The following is a 14,830-nucleotide window of genomic DNA, read 5'->3' as shown; positions in this document are numbered from 1 at the left end:
ATGTTAAATACCCCGATCTTTCTCTACACATGCGAAGACATCGGTATGAAAAAAAATCGATTTATAACCGATGTCTAATGACATTTTTCTAGTAGTGGTTCTAGGGTTTTCCAACTAAAATATCTATCTAATATATCTTCTAAGTACATTTCACATTATTTTAGAGTTTTCTTTATTTACAAGAAATTATTATAATATTCTAGATTACTCGAGAAAGTTTCCCGATAAAAAATGGAATAGATGGATCCAAATGAAGCGGTACTTTTTACATAATGCTACTTGTTGTTTCAAAAGCACTCTCACATACAGTAAAACCTCTGTAAATTAATACTCGATTAATTAATAATCTCTCTAAATTAATAATTTTGTCCGGTCCCGACTTGAGCCAGTTCAAAAAATGATCAATTTCGATAAGATAATAAGATAATAATTTTTTTGAAAACCCTGTATAAAAATATGGTCCCAATAAAACTATAAATTAATAATTCCCTTATATTCATAAAAATATAGCTATTACATCTTTGTAAAATATGATTCAATTGTAATTTGTTTTTTCATATAATTTAAATCAACATGAAGCTCATCCCTAATCTTACTTATTGCATCCAAAAACTCGGGTGTGGTGCTTTCATGTTGCATCAAAAAGTTATTAAGCATTTTTGATGCCTTGGGTGCTTCTTTACGTGTAACCGGCTCCAACGGTGTTGTATCGTCTTCAAGATCATCTTCAACACTATTTTCAAGGATGGTGTTTGCAATCTCTTCTATACTCACATAATGCTTTTCTTCCTTCATCCGTCATTGTTGATTTTGTGACACCTTTTAGATGAGAAGCCATTGTTTTGTTTGTATAATTTTTCCCCCAATCTAGTATATACAGTATATATAATATATTTTATGACTACACATACATTGAATACTTTCTATGTAAAATACAATTAATTAAATTAATTCATGTACTTTGAATTTTCCTAATATACATTGAATATTTTCTATGTAAAATACAATGAATTTAACTTATACACTACATGGACTTTGAATCTAACATATTGTACATTACATTGACTTTCTAAATTCATATACATTGAATTAATTGAATTAAGTATAAAATATAAATTGTACAATTCATTTTATTTAAATTTATGTGAATAAAAATTTAATCAAAAGTTAATTTTGTTTGCTACGAAAATTCTCTATAAATTAATAATTATTAATTTATCGATTAATTAATACCTCTCTAAATTAATAGAATTCTCCGGTCCCAACTATATTAATTTATAGAGGTTTTACTGTACTATTGCAAACTTTATGGACCAAAATTTTTAAGTTTTTTCCGTTTGATAATATTAATAAAATTATTTATTTCACTATTTAATTATAGTGGGACCTCAATATGTGTTATATTATCTTTTTACTAATTAATTACACATTCACGTGTCTAATTTTTGACCTTCCGCAATGGAACAAGATCTCAATTACTAGTTACTACATCAATTCTGTGTCAATAATATGTTTTATATTAATTATATATATCCAAATATTAAAATCGTCAGAACCTTTGATTCGACAATCTAAAATGTTAACAAAATGAATATGAATTGAGCGGTTGAAAATTGAACAACTATCAAATCAGATATACTAAAAATAAAACTAGACCCTAATACAAAAATACAGTTTGAATAACTTAACAAAAGAGATCAGGCGGCCGAAGATAATGAACCAGAACCACTGGTGAAGAGACGAGGACAAACTGACAAGACATCAAGGAAAGTAGGAAACCATTGAACCATCCAATTAACTGACGTCATGCATACCAAAGAAGATGAACCACTAGTGACTAGAGAACCGGAAAAAACAAGGATGTCCTGGGACCTGGGTTACTCGTCCTGAAGGGCTTATAAATGTGCCCTCGGGATTAATGTGTTTTCATCTATATATACTCCCATGTTCCCTTCATTTATATATGTTTTTCCTTTTTAATATCTCATTTGGTATATATTTGAAAAGTCAGCAAAAGTAGTAAAATTTTATAATAAAAATTAAGTATAATAATTACTTTTTCCCATTACACACACTTTATACATTAAATATTGATTGATTCTACCGTTTTACTTACTTTTTTTATTTTTTAAAACTAAATTACACTTTCTTTTAATGTCCGTGCTCATTTTATTTGTATAAAATTAAATGGGACAAACGGAGTATCGATCCAGTGAAACAAGGATGTTATGAGTTGCTCCTAAGAAAAATGCATTTAACATGTTCCCAGATGATAGTCAATATTATGTATTAAAAAGAGAAGTAAAGTAGTACAAACCATGAAAGCGTTGCATAATACAATTTGTATTTGGTAAGCGCATAATACAATTACATACACCATTAAAGAACTAGAAATAGTTTGAGCCCAGTGAAATACCACAGTCCCAATGCTTTACGCTTCTCTATATTTTTACGGATATTTATCGACCCAAAAAGTATATCCCTGTACGCCCATTACGATTTCATCAATAGGACTTCCAGTATTTTTTTCCCTTCATTTTGCTGCTCTGTATGGAGGTCTTACAATTGTCATTTTGTTATCTTTGGTTATTTAGCTCTTTCACTCATATAGTTGTTGACTTAACCCTCACTTACTATCTCACTTACATTTATCGCTCGTCAATTGTCACAAGGAGTAATGTTACGTCCACAGAAATGGATACATAAAAACATAATAATTGAGATACATTTGCAACCCTTGTGCAGTAGTAGCATGTAACAAACATCTCTTCATTACATACCAAAACATTAAGCAATTTAACATAGAAATTAAACTTCACATAACAAACTTGTCAAAACACTAGTATGTGCCATATACTAAACTTCAACAACCCCCTCCTCCCCCTCCGCTTACCGCCGCGGAACCTGCTGAAGATGCCATAGCACCAGCTCCTGAACTGGTTTCACCATCACAGTCGCCACAACCAAAAATGATCATGGATAAAATTGACAGTGTCGCGACAATCATCACCAGCATCAGCATAATCCCGGATGTGCCAATTGCAGCACCGCCATCCGTAGGCAAATTATGTAAACTCAATAGTCTAACCATTTGTGTCTGCTAGGGCTATCTGATTCTCCTAAGCACTCTTATGTTGTTAGCATAAGACCATGTATGCTTTTATAGTTTGCAATGGAGCTATAAATTATTTAATAAAAAATAGTTAATTTAGTCACATTTCTTATTCGACCACCCAGAGATTGCGAATTTTTCATTTCGTCAAACTATACCACTGACAGTCCATAGATTATGAAATGGTGGTTGCGGACATGGAATGATAAGAGATAGTTTCATACCTAGATCGACCGTACCAAGTGGTCATGTTGTCGTTGAAGTTTCAACTAAAAAATAATCATGAACTTTCCTCGTTCTTCCCCAATAGTTAACAAGTTGCTTGTCTATGGGAAAGACTTCCGATTTTGACCTGATTTGTGTCCTTATAAATAAAAATAAATATAGATCCTATCAAACAATATAATTTAAACAAATGCTGAGATTTCAACAGACTGAAAAATGGAAACCTGTTCAATTATTTGCTTGCAATTGCGAAATGACATGATATTGAGTTGTCGACTGGTTCATTTTTTCTGTCCACCTAAGGATAGGTTGGAGATTAATTTTGAAATGGTAAGAAATGAGTTAATAAAGTGTAAATGTTACAGCTGGTTAAACCGAATTTCAGAGCAAAAGGAGCTCTGCTAGTGGTTCAAGGAAAAGATGTGAGAACATTGGTTGATATTTAGCAGGCTTCTGTATAATGGAGCTATTTTGCGGCTCTGATCCTCGGAGAGATTAAATGTTAGATCTTAATAAATAATCATTGATAGGCAGGAAGTAATCAGGCCCAAATAAAGAAACAGAGGCCCAAAAGAGATAACATCCCAGGTCTAAGCCGGGGTGGTCCCCGGTGCCACGTGACACAAGATAAAAGAGTCAACTGTCTCATGTTACCCAAAATGGAACAATTGCATCTCAGCCGTTCATTGGTAAATATCCCAATGCAACTCTGATGGAGAAAGGACACCTGACCACACAGTCCATCCGAACCGTCCAATCAATCATCAACCAAGAATAATCAAAGGTCAGGATGAAAAGGTACAAACCCCAAAAATTCTAAATCTGGGGACCTATAAAAGGCCCCAAAAAGAGGGTTTTAGGGGTTGAAAAATATTTGACTGCTACACACCTATACACACACCATCACCCTGGTGAACACCTGCTACTATCTCCCATAATCTGTTCCGAAACTAATGTCCACGAGAAAAAGCAAAATCTCGATCTCCGGAACCATTCAGCCCACCGTTGCCCCGCCCAGGGACGGCGAGATGAAAGATATAGATGAAGAGCCTCCCATAACTCGTGCTTCATCTCAGCTCCAGCCCGGAGACCAAAGGATAACTATAGAGAAAACAACCCATAAGTATGCTGAACCCTCTACAAATCCTTGGGGAAGCATGACTTCGGAGCAGATTCAAGCGGCTATGGACCTGTGGAAAGAAAAGAACAAGGCCCCTGAAACCCGTCCCGGGAACCAGGAAGAGCACTCGGAAGAATCTCGGGGCTCAGTCTTGGACCGTATTGGCAGAACTAAGAGACCGTCAGATGACGCCCGAGACGAGATCAAGAGGGTCACACTCCGGAACCGCATCCGGAAGGAGGAAGAGGCCAAGGCGAAAGCTAACATTGAAAAGAGGGTCCAAAAGGAGGAAGCCAAACTAAAGAAGAAGACACGTCGGATTCATGTGTGTTCGGATTCAGAACCAGAGAAGGAATCTAAACAGGAGCAAATGGCCCGGGTTCTCCGAGATCTCAAAAGAAAAGTGGAGGGGGACGTGGAAGTCGGGGCGCCGGCCACGCCCTTCACCAGAAAGCTGGAATCCACCCCCAGGGAACCATCACTCAAGCACTTCAACTTCGACTCTTTTGACGGGCTTGCCGACCCTGAAGAACATCTCAACTACTTTGAACAGATCTCAAACATATATAATTACAATGACCTCACCAAATGTCGTTTCTTCGCTTCAACACTAAAGGGAGGAGCACATAAATGGTTCAGTAGAATCTCTTCCCGGAGCATCGACTCTAGGAAGGACTTTCGGGAGATATTCCTCAATAGGTTCAGGGCGAACCGTATGAACGAGCTCCAGATGTGCCACTTGGAAACCATTCAACAGAGAGGCAGAGAAACTCTACCAGAATTCATCAAAAGGTTTCAGGAATCAGTCAACCAGCTCTCCAACCTTGAGGAGAAGGAAGCCGTGAATATTTTTTGGCGTAATCTCCACCCGGTTTCATGCGAAGGCTACGTGAAGGACCTGATCCATAGGGAGCCCCAAAGCCTTGCTTCGGCTTCGAAGTTTATCAAAGAAAATGACTTCCTCGCCTCGATGAAGATGAACAGGCGGATCCGGGATGATGATGAGTCTCCGGAATGCCGCTCCACCTACGGAAAAGAAAAGAGACACAGGACAGAAAGGCAGACCAATTATGTGCAGCAATCCCGTGGGACCCCACCCCGGGACGACTACTCCAGACCGCAGAAGATTGAAAGGAAGCCCAAGCCCCAAAGGGAGCCAAAACCGGAGCCCGAATGGACTCCACTCAACCGGCCCCGGGCCGACATCTTGAGATAAGTCAAGGGAAAAACCTTTTATTACCCCCCGAAGCCGCTGTTGGCACCCCCGGGAACAGGGTCCCGGACAAACATTGTGGGTATCACGAGGATCATGGTCACACCACGGAGAACTGCTTCTTTTTCAAAATTTTCATTGAAGACCAAATCAAAAAGGGAAACATGAACCAATACCTACAAAGAAGACTCGATGACAGAGATAAGCCCTATGGCGGCGGGAAACATGTGGTCAACATGATCTTCGGAGGGACCTCCTCCCCACCCCGGAGTCCAGATGTGGACAATGATGTCCTAATGATCCAGCCTGCTGAAGATGAACACATATATTTCTCCAAAGCCGATTATGAGGGCCTAGATCCCGAGCACAACCAAGCCCTGGTCGTGACTCTTGACATCTCCGACAATGAGGTACAAAGAATTTTGGTTGATAATAGTTCCTCAGCTAACATTGTCTTTGAGCATACCCTTAGCAGGATGAAGTTGGGACACCTCCGTATGGATCCATGCCTCGAAGACCCTCTCTACGGATTCGGGAACAATATGATCCCGATCCGCAGGGTAATATACCTCCCCATAGTCTTTGGTGCCGCACCCCGGCAGGTATCTCATGTCATGAAGTTCTACGTGATAAGTGCTGCATCCTCTTATAACATGATTCTGGGAAGACCCACCATCACCAAGCTTCGGGCCATCCCGTCTATCATTCACTTGAAGCTGAAATTTCCCACCCCGGGAGGCATCGAAGAACTCAGAGGGGACCGGGGCACATCGGAAAAATGCTACGGACAAGCGCTGGTCATGGCCGAAACTGACCCAGAAAACAGAAAGAAGGCGATGGCCTTACCCAAAGGCCAAAGCCGCAAGAAGCATCGTGAACATTTCAGCAAAAGGCTAAAGTTGAATGTCAACATGATAGAGGATTCGGGATACAACGTACCAACGCCGACGCCCGGATTCAGAAATTTGTGGAAATAAAAGAGAAAACCAAGGTAGAACCTGTTGCCCAGACAGTGGAGATAGAATTGCATCCCGGTAACCCCACCCCGAAATTGAAATTGGAAAAGGCCTAGAGACATCCTTCCAGGAAGAGCTCATCTTGCTGTTAAGGGAATATGCGGATGTATTCGCATGGGCACCGGAAGATATGCCCGAGATTGACCAGTCTGTGGCAACGCACAGTCTGGACGTAGACCCGAGGAAAAGACCGATCAAATAGAAGAGGAGAAACTTTGCCCCTGAGCGAAAGCAAGCAATAGACGAAGAAATAGAGAAGCTACTCAGGGCCGACGTCATCTGTGAAATCAAGTACCCCGACTGGCTCGCTAATGTGGTGCTAGTCAAGAAACCGAATGGAAAGTGGAGAATGTGTGTCGACTACACGAGCCTCAACGCTGTATGTCCCAAAGATTCCTATCCCCTCCCAAGCATTGACCAGCTGATCGACGCAACTTCGGGCCACACCATGCTCAGCTTTATGGACGCCTTTTCAGGATATAACCAGGTCCGCATGAATCCCGAAGACATCACCAAAACAGTCTTCATCACTCATAGGGCAGTCTATGCCTTCATCATGATGCCTTTCGGGCTCATCAACGCCGGAGCCACCTACCAGAAAATGATGAACACAATTTTCAAAAGCCAACTGGGGAAGAATATGGAATCTTATGTAGACGACGTGATCTCCAAGTCACTCACAGTCGCAGATCACATAAAAGACCTCAAGGAGTGTTTTGACAACCTGAGGAGATACAACATGAAGCTGAACCCGAAGAAATGTGCATTCGGGGTACGTTCAGGAAAATTCCTGGGATTCTTGGTTAGAGAAAGAGGAATGTAATCAAATCCGGAGAAAATCAATGCCATAATAGAAATGAAGATACCTCACACTCAGAAGGACATCCAGAAGTTGGCAGGATGCCTAGCGGCCCTGCGCAGGTTGCCTAGCGGCCCTGCGCAGGTTGCCTAGCGGCCCTGTGCAGGTTCATCCCGAAATTGGCGGAAAGATGTCTCCCATTCTTCGAGTTGCTAAAAGGTGCCCGGAACAAGAAGTTAGGGGATTGGACCCCAGAATGCCACACAGCTTTTGAATAAATCAAGAGGCACCTGATGAACCCCCCGGTGCTATCAAAAGCCAAGCCCGGAGAGCCTTTATCCCTCTACATCGCCTCCGGCCCCAAGGCTGTCTCTTCGGCCCTGGTCTGGGAGGAAGGAGGAATGCAAATCCCCATCTATTATGTCAGCCAAGTCCTCAAGGACGCCGAGACTCGGTACCCAAACTTAGAAAAATTCGCCTTGGTCCTTGTATACTCCAGCAGGAAGCTGAGGCAATACTTCCAAGGCCGAGAGATTAGAGTGGTCACAGATCAGCAGCTCAGGAAGATCATCCACAAGCCAGATGCCTCCGGAAGGTTGGTTAACTGGCCATTGAATTAAGCCAATTTAACATCAAGTTTGTGCCACGCACGACGATAAAGGCCCAGGATTTAGCAGAATTCGTCATGGAATGCACCTTCCCGGAGCAGCAACTACCCTCCTCCCAAGAGATAACCCCGGAAGAAACCAACTCGGGAACGGAATTCTGGAAGCTCTATGTTGATAGATCATCCACGGCTGAAAGGTCCGGAGTGGGCCTTATCCTAATCAGCCCGGAGGGCTTCACCATTCAACAGGCAATAACATTTGGCTTCAAGGCAACGAATAATCAGGCTGAATATGAGGCACTCATCTTCGGGATCAAATTGGCAAAATCTCTTGGTATTTCAAAGATGATCGTCTATAGTGATTCTCAGATTGTGGTTAAGCAAACCAGTGCAGAATATATTGCGAAAGATCCAATATTGGCATAATACCAGGCAATTGTACGGAATATCCTGAAAGCCACCCCCGACATCACCATACTTCTGATCAACAGAGAAGAGAACTCCAAAGCAGATGAGCTTTCCAAGCTCATACAAAATACTTCGGACCTCGCCAGTTCATTGTACTTCTAAGAACTCAAGGCACACAGCACAGAGCGAGCTGAGGTCCCGTGCATCGGGAGCGCAGACAAACGGATGACCCCCTACATAGATTACTTAAAGGATGGGACACTCCCAGAAGACCAGAACAAAGCTAGATACTTAAAGCACAAAGCTGCTCGTTTCTTCCTAGAAGATGGTCAGTTATACAGAAGAACCTTTTCAGCACCCACCCTGAAGTGTGTGGACCCGGATGAGGCAAATTATTGTCTCCGGGAAGTTCACGAAGGCATCTGCGGAGACCACCTGGCGGCCAAAGCTCTAGCCTATAAAGTCATCAGGCAAGGATATTACTGGCCCACAGTCCACTCCGACTCCATTGCCTATGTTAAGAAATTCCCCCAATGCCAGAAGTTCAGCAACGTTCCCAGGCAAAGCCCCAGCCTTCAGGCATCGGTATTATCTCCGATCCCATTTACTGTTTGGGGCATAGATATCATGGGCCCCTTTCCCCGAGCAAAAGGTGACCTCCGCTACGTCCTGGTAGCCATTGATTACATGACAAGTGGGCAGAAGCTAAGGCCATGAGGACAATCAATCAACAAGATTGTATCAAGTTTATGGATTCAATCGTCATGAGGTTCGGGATCCCGGTAGTTCTCTTCTCCGACAACGGCCCGCAGTTCGTCGGGTCCGACTTCGAGGCATATCTGAAAGAGCTCGGAATCAAGCACAAAAGGGCATCGGTCGCACATCCTCAGGATAATGGACAGGTCGAAGTAACTAACAGAACCATACTTCAGAGCCTGGAAAAAAGACTAGAAGAGTCCAAGAAAACTTGGCCTGATGAGCTTCCGAAAGTCCTGTGGTCCTACAGAACCACCCCCAGAACGGGAACCAATGAGACCCCCTTCAAGCTGGCATACGGTACCGAAGCCCGTATACCAATCGAAACCGGGTCCCCTTCCCACAGAGTCATCAACTTCGACGAGATCTCAAATATTGAGGGACTTAAGACCAACCTGGTGCTCCTAGATGAGGTAAGAGACAAGGCAGTAAAAAGGATGGAAGGCTACAAAGAAAAGACAAAACTCTACTTTGGGAAGAAGGCAAAAATCAGAGAGTACGAAGCGGGAGACTTGGTACTCCGGCACACCGAGGCCTCGGACCCAACAAATCAAGGAAAAATCCAACCCAACTGGGAAGGCCCCTATAGGTTTAAAGAAGTGCTCTGACCAGGAACCTACAAGCTAAGCTATCGCGGTGAAACCGAAGTCCTAAACACTTGGCACAGAGCCCGCCTAAGGAAATTCTACCAGTAAAGGTAAGGCGCACATCCCGGGATCTCCTCTACTTTTAGGCTATGACAGCTTGATGTAATTTTCAACATTTTCCCCGGAATGTATTTTGGATGTATTATGATTTAAATTAAAACCCCACCTTGAGCACCCCATAGCTCAAGATTATTCTATTGTCATTCGATCACCGTCGCTATATTACTTAAAAAAATTTATTCAGTTAAAATTTTAAACCCCTTCCCGGGGACCATCACACAAACCATGTGTACTTAGAAAATTTTATTCAATTAAAACCCCTTCCCGGGAACCATTACACAAACCATGTGTACTTAGAACATTTTATTCAATTAAAATTTTAATACCCCTACCCGGGGACCATTACACAAACCATGTGTACTTAGAAAATTTTATTCAATTAAAATTTTAAAACCCCTTTCCGGGAACCATTACACAAACCATGTGTACTTAAAAAACTTTATTCAATTAAAATTTTAAACCCCTTCTCGGGGACTATTACACAAACCATGTGTACTTAGAAAATTTTATTCAATTAAAATTTTAAACCCCTTCTCGGGGACTCCGTGTACTTAGAAAAATTTTGACGTAGGAAAACAAAACCAAATACGAAAAGGAAATATATTTACATGCATTCTCGAGGCAAACCAAGCCCCGGGACAAATCCAAACCAAATTCAAACGAAATCCAAATAACAAAGTCTTAAGGCCACAAGGGATAATTCTGAAATGACAGCAAACTATGAAAAACAAATTACAAGGCACAAAGCCTGGGTCTTCATTCTTAATTCTTCAATTCTCGGGAGGAGGATGAGTCTTCTCGCGGCCCCCTTCGGGAGGCGGAGGCGGCTGCGCCCCGGATGTACCCACCTCAGCAGCTTTGGCTTCTTCACGACGGAGCTCTTCTATGAGGTACAACTCTATGAATCCATCCATATCACCACCCGGATTCGCAGCCAAATAAGAAGAAGCAATGTCCCAGCAAATGTTGACCTTTTCAAAGATCTTGTTGTTGAGCTCCTCGTAGTAAGCGGGGGTACCCCAGACGGACTCAAGCACCTCCTCTGCCCGGGGCCTAGCAGCAAGCTCTTTCTTCAAGTTCTCCACCTCCACCCGGAGGGATCCAACCAACTGCTCCGCAGCCTCCCGAGACTTCACCGCCTCAGCAACAGCCTTCTTATGCTCTCGAGACTCCCTTTCCTTCACCTCCCGGTACTTGGTGAAGGTTTCATTCTCCTTAGTTAGCTCCTTCACCGCGTCCTTATTCTTGGCCTCTCTTATGCGGTAATTGTGAAGAATGGTGGAGCAGCCGCTGATCCGAGCATTGACCTGAAAATAAATGACTCAATACTAATGCAAGGGTAGAAAGGAAAATGATAAGGGAACAATCTTACCTCCGAAACATCCCGAACCAGATAATCGAGGAAGGTATCCAGATCCTCCTTGGCATAGCAATCAAAGTCGGCAGGGGTGGCATAGTTCTCAAACATCTCGTTCCGGCGATCATCCAATGTCATCCGGGCTAAGAGGTTCTTCAACGCATCCTCCTCCACCAACTTTTGGCTCTCCTCCTCGGTAGGGCCCGAAGCAGCAACCCTCCTATGTTGGGGGGTTCCGAAACCACCAGCAACTTCTTCCACAGCCTTCCTCTTACGAGGATTTAAAGTTCCAACCTCTTCCTCCTCCAACTCCAGCACCTCAACCTCCTCGGGCTCTGGGACAACAGGTGTAGTAAGCACCGAGGCACTTTGCCTTACACTATTTCCCGAGGAACCAGCATCCCGTGTCTGAGAGCCACTACCCACACCAGCTGTCTTCTTTCCTGAGTCCAACTGCATAGCACCACCAATCTTCTTGAACCTTCCGGCCAAATCCTTAAATTGTTGCGACATAGCGTAATGGAAATGATTAAGAAAGGGAAGACCTGCACAAGGAATAACGGTTTTAAAGAGGAGCAACAGGGCAAAGATATACATCAAGAAAAGTACAAGGGAAAAACTGTAGGATTTTATCTATCACAGAAGCATGGTAAAACAATTTTCTTGATATAAAATCCAAATAAAAGCATACAAATCGTGATTAAAACATATGGGATCGATTTCTAACCTTTAAAAGTGATCCAAGAACAACGAGCGGAGATCCCTAGCAGCTGCTCCTCAAGTGTGAAGAACTCCACCGGTATCCACCAAGAAATCGATGTAATGAAGGAGGAGGAGGTGGAGAGAATTAGGGTTTTGTAAATTTTTAGGTTGAGGCAAAAATAGGGTTTATAATAGTATATTAATAGGCAAAATTTTCAGCTGAAAATTTTGCCATAAAATATTATTATTATTAACCCTTTATTATTCTCACTAATAATTAAAATACCTTTTAATTATTAATCCTTTTTCTAAACACTTTAGAAATAATTCTCTCACTTGATTTAATTTCAAAAAATTAAATTCTTAATTAATAATATTAAGCACTTTTTTTTAATTAATTAATGATCAATTAAATCTCATTTAATCAATTATTAAATTTTCCAATTAATTATTTATTTCATAAATAAATAATTATCAGCCATTATTAATTAATTCCTCCACCATTAAATCATTCTACTTTATGGTGTGACCCTGTAGGTTCAATATTAAGCCGGTAGTAGAAATAAATAATAATAAAACTATTTTATCATTATTTATATAAATTCTCTAATTCATTAAATATGATTAATTAATTAATCATATTTATTCTACATCGTGAGGGATACTTCTCAGCATATCGCGACTATCCGGGTAATACGAATTCACTGCTTAGAATACCAAGAACCTATTCAGTGAGTAGTTACCGTACAATCAATTCCTTCTACCCTGCAATGTCACGATTAAATATAAGGCATGGAACTTGTGTCAAACCTATCTTATTTAATCACTTGCTTTCCCATTCACTATGCTTAGTTCTATTTAATGTAAATTAGAAACTCCTTTCTAATTTCATTCACTGTGGCCAGAGATTCCAGAACTAGCATAAGTGGATCAACATTGAATATTCTCTTCCTTCGCTGGAAGGGGTAGATCCTTTATTGATCATACACTATCTTCGTGTACAAATTCCTATACCCAGTAGAGCCCTTATAATTGTCCCTGGAGACTAAGAACTAAACCAAAACATAGTTCAGTGTACACAAGATGACTATGATGACCTCAAGTCTAAGGATACTTGTACAACTATCACTATGTGAACAACTGCTGACACGTGAGTGAACTCCATCAGTTGTTCAGCTGTGAGTCATGTTCAGTGAACTTATTCTATAATAAGCATCTACATACTAGCTATAGTGTCACCACACAGATGTCTATGAGAACAGACATCCTTTATAATGAAGCAAGCATAGTATGTACCGATCTTTGCGGATTATTAATTACCGGTTAGTAATCCTATGACCAGGAACTATTTAAGTTTAGAGTTATCATCTTTTAGGTCTCATTATTATGATCTCATCACAATCCATAAAAAGATTTACTCTAAACTGTGATATATCTTATTTAAATACTTAAAATAGATAGAGCCCGCAATAAAAACAAAACAAGTCTTTTATTAATATCAATGAAAGCAAAACAGATTACATAAAAGTTATTCCTAAATCCTCATACATGATTGGACTTAGGACATATCTCTTTCAAAAACTACTAATGTAAAGCACTTACAACCAATATTAAATAATGTTTGGTTATCTAAAAAGGTATCCCTGGTCCACTGGGCACCAAGAGCAACCACAAAGTCATACATCTTCACCAGGGCATCTCCACCGAGCCGCTCGGATGGGAACCTGTTATTTTTCAAAACAGTTTTGTACAAAGGCATAAACTCCAGGTCCCAGACCCGGACGAAGATGAACACCTGGTGTCAGCCCTGGAGCGAGTTCAACATAAAGACGGGAGCTTTTTTGGCATCGGAATGGAGCCCAGAACCATCTATATTAAAGGTAAACTCAAAAAGGGGAGGCAAGGTGGACTTCTTAATCTTAAAAAGGTAGTGGAAAAGTTTAAACGTGGGAAGATACTTCTTTACATGATAGCAGGCAAGGAACCAAGAAACCCACTTAACAGAATTCGGGGCCAACTGGGTGAAAGGTATCCCGTAGACATCGCGACACGGAGACTTGGTAAATTGATGAAGGTTGGGCCTCATACTACGTAGATGCTCTAAATGAATTCCTACCCAACCACCAACGGGGCGGTGATAAACCCTCTCGTGAGGCTCGGGCCACCTCCACTCCATATCATCCCCGAAATGGAAAACGGCCTTCACTAGATCATCTATCTGCTGAAAGGTATACTCGGAGAGGTCGGGATGACGGGGAGCTGGAACATACCTAGTCCCGGGAGCATTGTAGAAAATCTGATCCATACGGGCCCCATCATAAGGTTCTATGCCCCCGGGCCTGTAAGCAGTAGTAAGGTCCCTGAAGTAGTAATCGTGGGAGGGCTATTCTTACGGGTCTGAACATAGTAATGATCTATGTCTACCCAAGACCCATCTCTCCTACCCAAAGTTTGCCCGGGGTTTAATAGGAAGGTAGGCAACTCCTCAACTATAGTTTGGCGACGGGGAGGCATATTTTCTGGTTCCGGGGAAGAGTCACTCGAAGAATGTTCGGGAAATCCAAAATGGGGAGGGTCAGGTCTACGTTTCAGGTTAGCCAATTGTTTCCTTCTACCCCTCCTAACCATATAACCCCGGAGTCTATGCCATTTCGGGAAGAAAAGGAAAAAGAAAGAAACACAAAAGCTCCTCAGAAACAGTTAACCTCAAAATCAAAATACCAAAGTACATCACTCAACCTATACATACATATATACACCTACAACACATGTCACGAACAGTCAAAAAAACAAAGAACAAGCCCAGAT

General features: G+C 41.6%; 1 protein-coding gene and 1 long non-coding RNA gene across 3 annotated transcripts; one reads left to right on the top strand and one right to left on the bottom strand.

Annotated features, from left to right (window-relative positions):
• Nucleotides 1–2,685: 2,685 nt before the first annotated feature.
• LOC141723957 (uncharacterized) lies at nt 2,686–3,807 on the bottom strand. Of its 2 annotated transcripts, none has more exons than XR_012576421.1 (2): nt 3,562–3,807; nt 2,686–3,476 (listed from the first exon to the last, which is right to left on the bottom strand). It is a non-coding gene; the product is annotated as an uncharacterized LOC141723957 (long non-coding RNA). The 2 variants fall into 2 exon arrangements; XR_012576422.1 differs by having other exon boundaries at nt 2,686–3,464.
• Nucleotides 3,808–9,264: 5,457 nt separating this feature from the next.
• Nucleotides 9,265–9,864, top strand: LOC141659957 (uncharacterized). The gene has a single exon (XM_074466902.1). The coding sequence runs from the start codon at nt 9,265–9,267 to the stop codon at nt 9,862–9,864; it is 600 nt and encodes a 199-aa protein (XP_074323003.1).
• The last annotated feature ends 4,966 nt before the right edge of the window (nt 9,865–14,830 follow it).

Source organism: Apium graveolens, chromosome 5, assembly GCF_009905375.1.
Source record: "Apium graveolens cultivar Ventura chromosome 5, ASM990537v1, whole genome shotgun sequence".
Lineage (NCBI taxonomy): Eukaryota > Viridiplantae > Streptophyta > Magnoliopsida > Apiales > Apiaceae > Apium > Apium graveolens.
This window is presented reverse-complemented; position numbering and strand designations above follow the sequence as displayed.

Bases quoted from the DNA above. Each gene is read 5' to 3' on its own strand.
- LOC141659957 (XM_074466902.1), top strand. From the start codon at position 9,265: ATGAGGTTCGGGATCCCGGTAGTTCTCTTCTCCGACAACGGCCCGCAG.